At 40.9% G+C, this 13,746-nt stretch overlaps 1 protein-coding gene across 1 annotated transcript in view; it reads right to left on the bottom strand.

The window, feature by feature from the left end:
• Positions 1-13,218, bottom strand: part of T265_09623 (hypothetical protein) — a gene marked incomplete at both ends in the record, with an annotated part of 95,919 nt that extends 82,701 nt beyond the window's left edge. The window contains 2 exons of the mRNA XM_009175751.1: positions 1,418-1,433; positions 13,051-13,218. Of these exons, the coding sequence (XP_009174015.1) occupies positions 1,418-1,433; positions 13,051-13,218 (184 nt within the window). The remainder of the gene's footprint in view (positions 1-1,417; positions 1,434-13,050) is intronic.
• Positions 13,219-13,746: the final 528 nt, after the last annotated feature.

Raw genomic sequence — 13,746 nt, 5'->3', positions numbered from 1 at the left:
CTCAGCTGATGTGGTTTTGTGTGTAACCATTTTGTGTGAGTGTGTAATGATTCTAGGTCACCAGAGCGTCCATTGCGAGTCTTTCTTTAACTGGATGTTTCAGTGTTGCTTAACCATTATTGAGACGCAAAGCTTGGCTAATTAAAAACAGTTTATTTGGGTAAATCCCTGATAAATTCTGAAGTTTTCCTGAACTGTTGCTGAACACAGAGTCCCAAGACTAGGTCCAAACTACAATTTCCGCTGGAGCGATTAATTTTTAAATACAATCTGCGACATGATATTTTCAACTTTAACAAACCTGATGGACTAAAACATTTTAGATGTAAAATGTAGCTGCGTGGCACTTTTTTCCGCATATAATCTTCTACGGTAGTCAAACGTAAGGAATGTTACTCAGTTTTAAAGACACCAAAAACGCAATATCGACGCGTTCGATTTACGGGGATAGTGTTTTAGAAACAAGAGGATTCACTCATGAATCTCCTTAATTTGTCAATAACAAATTCAACAAATCTGATGAAATTTCCGGTCAGTTAATTGCCAATTCAAGCATCAACGCCTAGGTAAGTGAACGCTTGCAACTGTTTGCTGTAGATTATCAACTGGTACACAGTTAAGGTGACTTTTTGAGCGTACTCGTGTTGCAGAATTTTTGCGTTATCAAAATGAAAGCCGACTTATAAATAATGCTCATTTTTGTACGCACTGTTCGTTATTTGTAAGTTGCAAGTGTATGCACTCTTTTTGATAGAACCCCACATACCTTCAATCGCTAAACATTCATCGTGCTTTACACAAAACAGATCCTGGGATTGATTTGTAAAACAAACTGTCAATGAATTTTCATAGTTAAGTGATGTGCCTCAAATCCTTTTATCATCGCAATAACGGGAGCATCCACTGATGAAAACATTAGCTGCCTGACAAATTTGCGGCTGCGGTTTCGTTAAATGCAAATACGCAGTAATTTTGAATGCATCCATGCAGCCGTTGTTACCTCAATCCTTAAACAATGGTGAGCAAGGCATCGCGGAGTGATTTGAGGTTTACACGGCTCTCACAAGCAAATACAAAAAGACTAGTCATAATATCATGTGGAAGTATCCATGAAGCCGTTGTTGCCTCAATCCTTAAACAATGGTGAGCAAGGCATCGCGGAGTGATTTGAGGTTTACACGGCTCTCACAAGCAAATACAAAAAGACTAGTCATAATATCTATGTGGAAGTTAATGTAGAACACCCTAAAAATGGTGCTCGTAATGCCCGTTTGTTGTGAAACACGCTACGGCGTGCTTCATCCCGCAGTTTTTATAAGGATGGAAAAATTTGCTCCCGTTTCCAGCTACGGTATGACTCTTCTTTGACTCTTGACGCTCCGCTAGAAATTAACTTATTATTTCTGCAAACACTCACCGGAACCTCCCAAATGCTGGAGAGAGAATTACACCAAGTGTAGCAATTCTGCCCAAAATTTCAGTAAATTGGCTGAAAGACATGGTCAAATTTACACGAATAACTTTCACCACATTACCAGAAAGGTTCCACATTATTGGATTTTGGAATAGCGTCGTTATCAGCGAATTAAAACTGTTCATAAACGCCTTAGCGTAGGTGAGGAAAGTGTGCTTGAGGTCAAAAACAGGTAGCGTTTTTTATTAGTCTACTTCTAGTTGCTTGACGAACAGCAATGCACGTTAAGCCAAATGACAAGATTAGATAAGAAAAGAGGAACAACAATCAAAATAGGTTAATGAGCTGCAGAATATGATAGCCCACAACAATATAAGGTGATAAATATCCTGTAGCTTTCACTAAACCTGTATAAAAGAAAGAAATTTTGCTTATTCAAACCCTTCGAAACATGCCTTGACACGGTAAATATGCCTTGGAAGTTTGGGCTGTCAGAGATTAAGATTGGATCGGCTCCGGTATCCATTGTGGATGCAAATAAGCATAGACATTTTATCGGGTTTTGTTTTTCAGATGCTACCCGACAATTAATCATACAAGAGGTAAAACGAAGCAGATTTTCTTGTGGATTTAAACTAGCACAATTTAATTGTCGGTCTGTCAGCAAACGAAATCACAAGAAACAAACAACCAATAAGAGAATGTGACTCGTTTTAAGTCTAAGGGGCAAAGTGATTTACAATCATTGGAAAGAACTCAACGCGTACAAGAAACACTTACCTGTGGAAACAAATGATGACTTGAAAGAATCATCCGCAATAAAATTTTAATTGTTGACTGTGATGTAATTTGATATAGTAGGTAGGCGGCGCAGGCCTCGCCCGGCGACCGTCTTCTGAGCCTCCTGTTCATTTCCACTAGGCTATTCAAAACCGCTTATGTTAGTTTAGCCAACCTCGATTAAAATTAGCGCAAACTATGATCTTTGCAATTGAACCACGTATTTTTTCGCGTAATACGAGAGATTGTGTGTGTGTGCTCACAAAAAATAGCCCGTTGATGTGGTGTTGTGGAGTACTTCCGCAATATACACACCACCTGTGCCAAATAGATTTATTTGAAAAGAATTGTTTCGTGGATCAAACATCACAGGACAAAGATCGAGTAAAGGGCTGCAAAATCAAATGTAACATAATGCGCTAGCACTCATTTCAAATGTCATTAGTCGACGATGTCCACATGTGTGGTATCCATTTTGGTTCATATAATTAAACACAAACCAGATATGTGTGTTCAAAGGCAGCAACGTATACCTAACAAGGTGAACTGTCGTTACCTGCGACGATGTGAGCTTGCGTAAACCACCACTTCGTGTATTTAGGGGCAGATTTGCCTCTCATAAATGAGTGCGTCGGTTTACTTTGCTTCTGAGCAATCAATCTGTGGTGGGGACTGGTGCCTTATTGCTAATTTCCAGTTTTGATTTTTATGGGATTAATGAGTAGGGGTTATGGATCAGGGCTTGATTAACTGGAATGAACTACAGGGTTTTATATTTTAACTGGGTTGTCTGTAACGGTGCCGTTTCATGTCATCCCTGTTGCATTAAAAATGGAAAATGAGCCAAAAATAGATTTCCCTCTAGAATTTTCTCACATTAAATTAGAAGGTCGACTATTCCTTCCTTGGTTGAGCTACAGGATTTAAGGGAATATGACTAGTTCAACAGCGCACAAAATTATTGCCAGAACAAAATCAGTGGAGAGATGAGACCGCTATGTTACACGACAAAAATCCTCAAAATATCAAGCGTAATTATATATCTTCTCTTATTCTGATCTTGCGGGGTAAAATTGTCGTGTCAAAATAAACCAATGTTCGCAGTAACGAATACAAGGGGAACCAATATGCTTAGCACAATATTTAGCAAACAATAGGAAGCGCGCCTTGGCACGTATTGCGCTCCACGAGTGTCAGATGGAGTTAAAGTTGAAATTTATTCTTTTCAATAAAAAAACACAAAACTCAAATTGGCAAAACCTAATTAAGCAGATTCAATTTAGCAACTTAGTTGTGATAACTGTTTGAAAATAAATAGTGGTTAAGTGAAGAATAAGATGATAAAATTGTACACGCTTCCCAGCGGCTTTCAAGCTCTCCGGCATGATTACAGTTCAGTGCACAACATGGGTAATTAGGACCTACTCAGTGGCAAAACTGTGTTCAAACTGCATTCTGAAAAATTTCCAAATGTACCTTCTTCAACGAAAACACCCTTCACGTTCACATTTTGTCTAGGGAATCGCGTCACAAAAGGTAGCAAATGGCAGAGACTAACCATAGAAAACCTGTGCCCCAACACAGTTTTAATAGGCTGTGGGATTAAATGACAAAGAAGCAGAGGTACGCAAGGCTGAAACGATCGTTAGAAGAATTACCTGTGTTTGATGGTGCCCCTGAGAAGTAGTCCTTAATTGTGCCGCACTCTGACCACCAGATTTCAACGGGGAATTCCAAAATGCAAAAGAGTCGAAAACAAGGGATGATTAGCGCAAGGTTTGACAATGACAACATAATTATTGTTTTTTGGCTCCCTTAACAAAAAATTGGGTATTGGTCGCGCGAGTATAAGTGATCGATTTGCAAACAGATTTTCCTGGCATTTGGCCAAACGGAAATTAATCCAGATTGGTTTTAGGAATATTGCGCCCCCCGCCAGGCAATCAAAATAAGTTATTTGATGTCAGCATAGCAGCTGGGACACGCAAATCCCCGAGGATTGAAGAATTCATCCACCAAGCTTTAAGGCGAATATGCAATTTTCGGGTGGGCCCACAGAGGTCAGGTCCATCACAAACTGAGAGGGTTATTAGAGAGGTGTTGGGAGGAACTGTGTAAAAAAAATTAGGAGCTACATGGCTGCAAAATTTAGAGCCGTCTGCCTTTTTGATTAGAAGGGAGCCAAAAATTCGAGTTTCTTCTCCAGAAGGTATGATGAGATTGCATATCAGCCAAAGTTTTCATTGTCCTATTAGTCCTCGGTATGTATATGTTATCCCAATGCCGTTTGTGAAAATGGAAGAAAGCAAGTCACATGAAACGGACAGTTTTGAAAAGCGTGCTAGACACTCGTTTCAGGAAAAGTTTGTCGTCATCAGCAGCTATGTTAGCCTGGGTGAAGGAAACAAATTCACAGAACAAAATAATTTGCCTACAACTCCGGCACGTCCTTGATGATATAACAAAACCAGGGAGAACGTCCGCTACGTTCTTGAACCGGCCTGTAAATTTTATGGCAAGCGATAAACTGGATTGATCCCGCACATGGAAGTTCACTCAGTTGCCTCTATCCGATATCGTAAACAACAAGGCGCGGCATTTTCTTTGAAAATATGGACACTGTCATTTTAACTTTGCCCATTATCAGTAAAGGTTCATTGGGATAATAATACCTAATTAAATTTAATAGTTAGAAAGCAGTAACTATTAGCGCACCCAAGTCAAAATTAACCGATCCGCGTCATGTGCATCCGAGCACGTGTTAAATAAACGCTTTGTTGAGAGCCTAATACTTCTGTCAGTTTTTATCGTCAGGAAAACGCAAACTTCCAGCGCTAAGAGACCAATGCAAGCCAAATGACGGGGACGTTCTGCTTCGCATCGCTGAATGAAAGAAAGCCAACTTGTTGGATTTCTGGTCGCTTTGCCCAATATTTTACCGGGTTGGGAAAGTTCAGCAAGGTTGGTCTTTCTTAATTCCTCACGCACCAAGTCTACCTAAAAGGCCGGTTGTGAATAAGCGATTCTCCATTTAGAGTAGTAGTATGAGTGGGTCTATGAAAAGCAGTCTTTATGTGATGTTTAGAAATTTCGAAACAGTTGCCGCCAAACTGGTACGAATTGCTGATTTCATCGAGCAAGTTGGAACAAGTTGCAGGTGGTTCCACCAACCCCATTGAATCTAAATCTGATTTGCGACGTATTCCCTGATCTCTATGTTTATCTAATCACTGGATTACCACAAGCTATTTGGTCTAAATTTCAGTTCATCTTAAAAGGTTCGCTAATTCCGATTTAGCATTTAAATGTATATTTAAATGCTATTTCGTCCCTGGAACATCTGACTTCCTTACGTTGTCGAAGTCTACCAATATTTATGAGCAACATACCGGCAAACTTCATTTCTGGATTAGACAAATGTTACAGGTATAAATTTTAATATAGTTACTATGTATTTCAGGACGTTTTAACCTCAGGATTTCTCCAAGCACAGTGCCTGTAACAACGCAGTTTTTTGCTCCATGAAATCTACCACTGCTTTGTTTTCAAGTTAAGAGTTGTCTTGCACCGTTCACCCTTAAAGCGGATTTAAACGTGGAGTACGTTGTATCGGAATCTCGTACCGATACGTTTCAAGGCGATTAGTTTTCATCCGTTTATCCAAAACTGGAACACGTTTTCTCGCCGGTGTGGAGTGCATTATGGATTGAGCGAAAGTAACATTCTAAATGTGCATGATCCAGCTTTTGTGGGACGAAAGCAGGAAAAAGGAGGACAATTCATCGAAATCGTGTCCTCGATTTGTATGTTTCGCTTCATAAAGGTAACCTGGAACCTCCTTTGGATCCTTGCTTTTTGAAGAACCCAATATATACAAAATTTCTCAGGCCAGATTTATTGTACCACTGAACGGTTGTAATTAAAAACGCTAATCAATATCACCGCAGGATCCCAACAGTTCGGCCGCATTTTGCACTAATTTTTTGGTTTGAAAATTCATGCTGGCTTCAACACCTATCCTACCGCTGTGCATTGATTTACCTGAGCACTGCTACATGACATTCTTGGAGCACATCATCAGATACACTGTTTAAACTAGCAGTCAGCTTTTTTAGGGGTGCACCAAAACTGTGAGGCACGTGATGCAGTGGGAAATCTCTGGCGTATGTAGAACACGGTGTGAAGTTAGGTCATGTGTCAGTGCCAAGCATGTCGCCTTATACCTATTTCATTAGGCACTGTGAACATAGGAATCAATCCAAGTAATGTTTGATTTTTCTGGTTGAATTCGAAAAAAACTGTGGTGACTATGCCCAGAAGCTCGACCGTTTAGATACGGCGCGCCACATCATTCCAAATCAACCAGGTTGACTGTTAAATTTTACACGAATAAGGTCGTTTCGTTCTTGACCTCTAAGATTGGCACATGCTATGGAAATTTATTTAGTCTGTAGTTTGTTGGCACTGAACAAATTGCAGATCTAGTGTACAACTTCATCTCGCTTCTAGGTTATTTATCGACGCCCTAGTAAAGAGCAAGATTATGCATGGCACATCGACAGTATCGGTTCGCTACAGCTGGCTTTGAAATTGTTATATTGTGAAATTTGAGCAGTCACATGGCACACTAGAACCTGTAGCCGTCAGTTACATTTACAGTGTACAGGTATATATTAGGAACGTTTCACGGTCTGCCCACAATACGCTTGTATTTTGTTGTATGTCAACAAACCAAGGAACAACAGCCAAAATGTTCAAAATAATTTTGACATTTGATATGCCTGCAGTAAGCAGAGCTTGAGATGAACGCAAACACCTGACAAATCACAATGTTTTCTAAGGTGTTTATTCGGAGTGAATGGTTGACGATATCCGGCGTGCGGAGACGTTAGCCTGTATAATTTAATCTATTTTAATCTAATAGGAACCGCATTGCCTATGATTCGCCAAAAATATTCTAGTAAGTAACAATGAGTGTATTTGACCAAACTAGTCGGTGAGTTTCAAATCAAGACAACAAACCCAATCATACTTTAAACTATGCTTGAATGGCCGTATCTTTCACATGTTTGGATATTAGTTGTGAAGGAAGAATGTGAGGAGAAGTCAATCGTGTCTCACGAAATTAGGACTTTTATGTCATCACTCGTCGTAAAAAAAGAAATATATTTTTCAGCCTACCGCCCACATTCCATGCGTTATCGTAGAGAATATTCACATCATCTTAATAAAAGCACACGGCTATTGAAATTTAAAAACCTCCTTGTGAACATGCCCTCACATGTGAAATCAGCTTTTCAACATTCACTGCTTTTCCCAAGGGCACCAAGAAACCAATTTTTATACAGCTCGAGATGTTTCCGGAGAAATTTAAAGATATCTTACATCCTGATAAAGACATGCCCTTTTTTCATTAAACTAATCTGTCAGTATGGTTGCAAAACGGGATCCCTGAATGTGGGGTATAAATAGTCGCCAGTTTCCTGGCCAGTGGCACTTACCGGTCTTTCGGTGCTGCGTAATGCCGGTGATTCCCGTCGGGAATAAATCCCAAAAATTTTTCAGTCAGCTATTCCCTAGGGAGAGTCAACCACTGCTGAATCCTCCGTCACACACTGACAATTTGTAGTAGAATATTTAAACGTTCATGTTCGGCCAACACGTAAAATCATATCAGTTGCATATACCCTACACTTAGATCGTCGGATGATTGTATTAATATTTTGTGAAGATTGGTTAAGGGCATTTTGGTATGCTATCTTACTATACGCATTATAGATGGTGTGCATTTCCTCGTTACAACCTTTAGAATATGTCCTACGCTTTTCCTTGTTGGAGGGTGAAGGCCCTAACCACGGAATTAGTAATTACACGCATAAATATATATAGATAATGCTGATTAAGTTTATGTAAACACCTTTGAGGTTGCTCGAAACGGGAAATTTGTGTGATAAGAAAATCTGGTCGCTTTGCACCTGATATATGAGTGAACTTTCGCAAGTTCAATCTAGGTGAACTCAACAACACGCTTTTCATTTTAGCATCGCATATCCACCATTGTTGTACGTCGATGATTATTCCAATGGCAACATCTATTTTGGTTTGTATATTATATGAGGAATTCAAGGTGCAAATTTATCATACAAAGTACAAATACTTGTTCAATTTTGGTCTAAAGATGGAACCCGAGTGACGCCTCGTGAACATTTCTTTCGAGTAGCTGTAAGTTGCACAGGCGATCGCCAGTTAGCTGCAAATTATCAAACATCGGTTATAAGGCGAACGCCAAACGTACAATAACGTTTGAAAATAGCTAGATTCTCAGTAAGTTGGTTAACCCTTAGTCATTACAGGAGAATCCACATAAACCTGCATCATATTGCGGCGAAGTTACACGTGTCTGCTCGCCCTGATTGTGAGCTCAAAAGTGTTAATTTGTATTTGTGAAGAAACTCGTCACGTTGGCATCAAGGATGAAAAAGCCACACATGATCTAATGCATTCGACCTTTTGCCGTTCATACGGGTTCAGAGAAATTAGTATCAGTTTGAAGAGAGTAAATCTTCCTACTGACCACTAAATGGTTGCACACCTTGAGTGTAAAGTGGGTTGATTAAAATAAGCTAGAGCAAGGTTAATTAGAAAATAGTTGAAAGTGAGCAATTTTTTCGGCTGCCTGGAATGCTGATTTGCGATAAGGGGTAACATTTTCAGGGGAAATAAATCGCAAATATATTTGTCGCGTACGGGGTGAGGCACAAGTCATTTAACTCTTCATTTGGTTTGTACAAATCTTGGCGCTTTGTGATAGCTTACCTGGTAGTATTTTGCAGTTCCACGTTGGAGGCACATGACAATGCACTTTTGCCAATATGAAGCAGCAAATTTAAAGCAAGGGCACCTAGGAGTAACCGAAACATTAAATTATGAAAACAGTCCAGTTGATGGTTCAAAAAGCCTTACAGGAAACCGGCATCTCTTTCATGCTTGCAGACCTTCAATTAGTCAAAAGTGTGCAACCCAAAAGATTTGGTAAAAATAGATTCCTAGGTTGAGAAAGAACTGTAATTTTGCTTGAAACGCCCAACGACATATCGATTTCAAAATATGTGCCTTGTGACATTTAGACGTATCCTGAAAACTTTAAAAATTTCGACGAACATGCCATAGAAATATTTTCCTCTCGACTAAACACCCAATTATCTAGTAATCCAAAGAGCTCAGGCAAATTTGCAGCTACATTCACAAAGGGCGACATAGAGTTAAAGGTGTTTCAAATCAATATGGCTAACGATGCTTGGGTCATGCTTCAAATTCACGTGTTTTGCCACATCTGCAGACGGTACGCACCCTTTCGATTCCCGTATTTATCAACATTGGGTCGTCTAGAGCAATATATTATTTTCGCTTTTTGAAACCATGGGTTTTAAGTTAGTAGCAAATACATATCAAAGACCAACATATGTGCTTATCCCCGATTACCATCAAGGAGAAAAATAAATTAAGCCAGATTTAAGAATGCGTTCTGATGATGACGCATATCCAGCTTCTTGTTACGCGCCACATGTGTGGGTGCAGGTAAACAACTAAAATGAGGCTAAAGGGACCGCGTCGACCTTGTTTACAAGAAGCTTGCGCCGCGTGCACACTTAGAAAACACATCTAGCGCCTGCGCTTTGATTGCGGTTTTGTGGAAGGCTAAAGTGAAGCAGAATAACTGTGGGGGCGCATAATTTAGCAGTGGAGTTACACCAGCAACCGCGCCGTTTAACGTGACTATGTTTGTGTTATCCATAACAGCGTGCTAGTCTTGTCCTCTCATCAGGCCTGTGAAAAAATATCTGCTTGGACAGTTTATTCACAGCTGGGCTACCTAGGAATGAAATTTCCAACTTATGCAGCAGTGAATTCGTCCGGATATGTGTTCCTGTTTACCAATGGGCAATAACGGTCGCCATTATAGTTAACAGCTATTTTAAAGCTGATGATTAACACCTTCGGCCCATCACCTTTGAAAGGTTTGCACGGCTGGCATCCTTTGCTTGCCAGGCAACCGTCATTATCGGTCATCAAATAAAACACATAACTCTACTCTGCTGTTCTGTGCATGTGTTGGATTTTAGGTTTAGATATGGTTTGATGAACATGTTTGGTGCAGATTTTGGTATTTCTCAATGCCGTGCTCTCCTAAGTGTAGGTAATGGATGAAAAAAATTTAGAATAGCGTACAGCTGGGAGAGGAGCGACATGCAGTCTCAGAATTTTGATATATGGTATATCTGAAAACGGAACATTTTGATCATGACAAAGCGTTTGCAAATTTCGGATTTCCATTAAATGCTAATTGCAGTCCAGACCACCAAATATAACATCACTCCCTACCATAGTATATTTTTTATACTTTTTTGTACGATCTGTGTTTAATCAATAAGAGTAACAAAGTTCACCTGTTATTTGTTAAAAAAAAACCGGAATGCGTGCTTGGTTTGCGGTTACCAAATATAACATCAGCCCCTACCATAGTATATTTTTTATACTTTTTTGTACGATCTGTGTTTAATCAATAAGAGTAACAGAGTTCACCTGTTATTTGAAAAAAAAACCGGAATGCGTGCTTGCGTTTGCGGTTTTGGCATAAACAGTTCGTCCATACCAAGGGCAAGCTCCGCGGCTGTGTGCAAGAGAAAAAAGTTTTAATTCCGTCAAAAATACCCTCTCCGATCAGTAATCTACGGGCATTTTTTCGTCACAGCTGCGTCGAGCTTGAGCTGGGAAAAGCAGAAAGCCCAAATTAATTAAAGTGTATTATGTGCTTTGTGTTTGAGCGTGTCAATCTACATATTGTTACGCGTATGCGGCGTGTTCGGCCAAATATGCTCAGAGTTCTAACCATCGCCAACTATCTTTACACTAGTATGCTAACAGGCCAAACGTTGTCGTAACTAGTGATATCCGTCCCGCTATTCACTGGTTGCCCCATCTATTTCAAGCTTCTAAACCTAACCTGGAATCTATTAAACAACCTCATTCGTAAGTTTACGGACATAGAGTGAACGATTAAAAACCCAAAAACCCATTACGGTGTAGCAGCCTCACTAATCACAATGACCAAATTTTGAGGCTGAGGGCAATAGTTACTTTGTTGTTTCTGGTTATTTGTTACGCAAAACGTGTCGGCCTAACGTGGCTCATTTAGAAGCACACCGAAGGGCTAGATAAACATATTAAAAATGCTCTATTACTCTAATCAACTTCAAAGGGATTTTTGAGGCTTCAAATTGCGTGGGATTGTTTGTAACAAAAAACTCAGGACTTGTTCCGTCATCGATATTTTTCGGCGAACTCACAAAATATTTTAATCGCATGGAAGGCTATAAGTCAGAACCAAGTAGATAATCATAAAAACGGTTCAGCGGGTCGCCAGAGTACTGACATGCTTGACAGTCAGGTAAATCAACCGTCAAAACCTAGACGACTACTGAACCTTTGTCTGAGCAGTAGGGCATGTGAGTCACATCAGCCATGCTTCTCCGCCCTTGCCTGGTAAGACGTGAAAATTCATGCCCCGACCATGCGCTAGTAAACCAGTCATTACACCACCGACCCGCACGTGAGATCAGTAGAATAAAAGAGACTTCATTCAGGTTCAATGCTTTTCTCGATCTATGAGAACTCCATAAAAAGCGGTGTCAGGTAGATGAGACAGGTGCGTATCCATGGGAGGTAGAATCAAGAAACACACTTCCAAAATGGTGTATATTATTTGGAAACATGCCGAACCCATTAGCGCTCAAACGGGAACGCTCATGTTGTTGGGCTCATTTGTTGCTACAGAATATGTACAGTTTTTTTCAAGTAGCAAAAAATTTGCAGAACCGTTGACGCTTTAATTAGAAGGTTTCTTGTGCCAGGACCCCTTCTACCTAGAGTCATGATTTTTGTATCTGCCTTCAGATGCGATTTTAAGAGTGGAATGCGTCGTCAAATAAGCAGCAGTAAATACCGCGAGTATACAAAAGAAACACGAACAAATTGTTGGGTGTGTACGTGTGAAATGAGTGCCAGGGCTCGCGCATATCATATCATTTCATATCAGCTATAACCAATTGTTGTCGCCGTCGCCGTTTTCAATATTTCTTCCGTCCAGAAATACGGCTACAACCTTCCGTAGCACAGGCTATTGGCCTTAATTATGATTGAAAGGCCCTCATCTTTAGAATTTGGTCTTGACCGCCAGCTAGCCATGTGGTCTTCCCTCTTTTGCACGTGCCGCATCGTGACGTCTTACAGCTGAACCCGGAGTGCCAGCGCGCCAGCTGGTTCACTTCAAGGGTTTGTGATCTGTTTCAACATGAATTGTTTTCCAAGTATCCACTCATGCTGGAAACACATGATGGCTAAACATTTTTACTCAATAGTTGAGTTTTTCTCCTCAGCAGTAGTCAGGATATGACTAGCATATTCGATAACCCCATTCCACTTGTTTAGAACGGCGCTGACACCGCGATCGCAAGCGCCTGTTGCAAAAGTAAGTAGCAGCTTGAGCGTCATTTGCTAATCCAGCGTCAGCGATTTAACAAGTTCCAAAGCCTCGTGTGTCTCCCTGATCCATTGTAACATCCGATTTCGCCTAAGCAAGTCATAGAGTGGAGCGGCAGTCGTGTTGAAATCCTTGAAACCTGGCTGTATTATGCAGCTTGTTCACGAAACTGCCGTATAAACCGCTGTGAATTGGGAACAGCACAGTCCCTTATCTTTACCAATTTCTCTAGCAGTGGCCCAACCTCTCCGTGACCCAGTTTCTGCCTCAGTAATGCCACCAAATTCCGAGCAAGCTGTGACATGGCCTCACTTACCCGTAATCCAGCCCCCGGATGCTCTACAACACGGGCTTCAGGTGAACCGCGAGCTCCTGTTCCGAATTGCCGCACCCAACGATATCTTCTCCGTACACGGTGACATTGTGGAATCCCTTCGTCAAACGGACCATCAAGCGCCGGTGCGCCAGTCAACCCAAACGCCATCCTTTCCAACTGGTACTTGGTGTCCCGAACCGTGAACGCCGTTTTGTTCCGGCCGTCCGCCCTTATAGATAGTTGCCAATATCCGGGGCGCAATCGAACACCGAAAACCGTAGGAATTGCCGCGGAAATCGAACGTCTCCACAACCGAAGTGACAGCTACTACTCAAATTGCGGACAGTTCGTTCAAATACTGGAACTCCACGCAAAACCGGAATTTTCCGTTTGCTCTCCTTACAAGCAAAAACGGATGTCTGCACTGTTGAGTTCCTCAATTAGGCCATTTTAAAACATCTCATGAGTTTGTTTACAGACCTCCTCCAGTGGATGGAGCGGTAGCAGGTGGGTGTCGTAATGTCGAACGCAGTTTGACAGTGCAAAATTCGCTTTCAATCCACGGGTAGAAGATAAACGAATATTCAGTGCCGGTGAACACTTTGAAATTTTCCCCGAACACGGACTGTACTGACGGCACGTCACAGGTGGGAAGCTTCCCAATATGTAGTTTGCTCATAACAGTGCAAGTGGGAA

This window comes from Opisthorchis viverrini, assembly GCF_000715545.1.
Source record: "Opisthorchis viverrini unplaced genomic scaffold opera_v5_289, whole genome shotgun sequence".
Taxonomy (NCBI): Eukaryota; Metazoa; Platyhelminthes; class Trematoda; order Opisthorchiida; family Opisthorchiidae; genus Opisthorchis; species Opisthorchis viverrini.
This window is presented reverse-complemented; position numbering and strand designations above follow the sequence as displayed.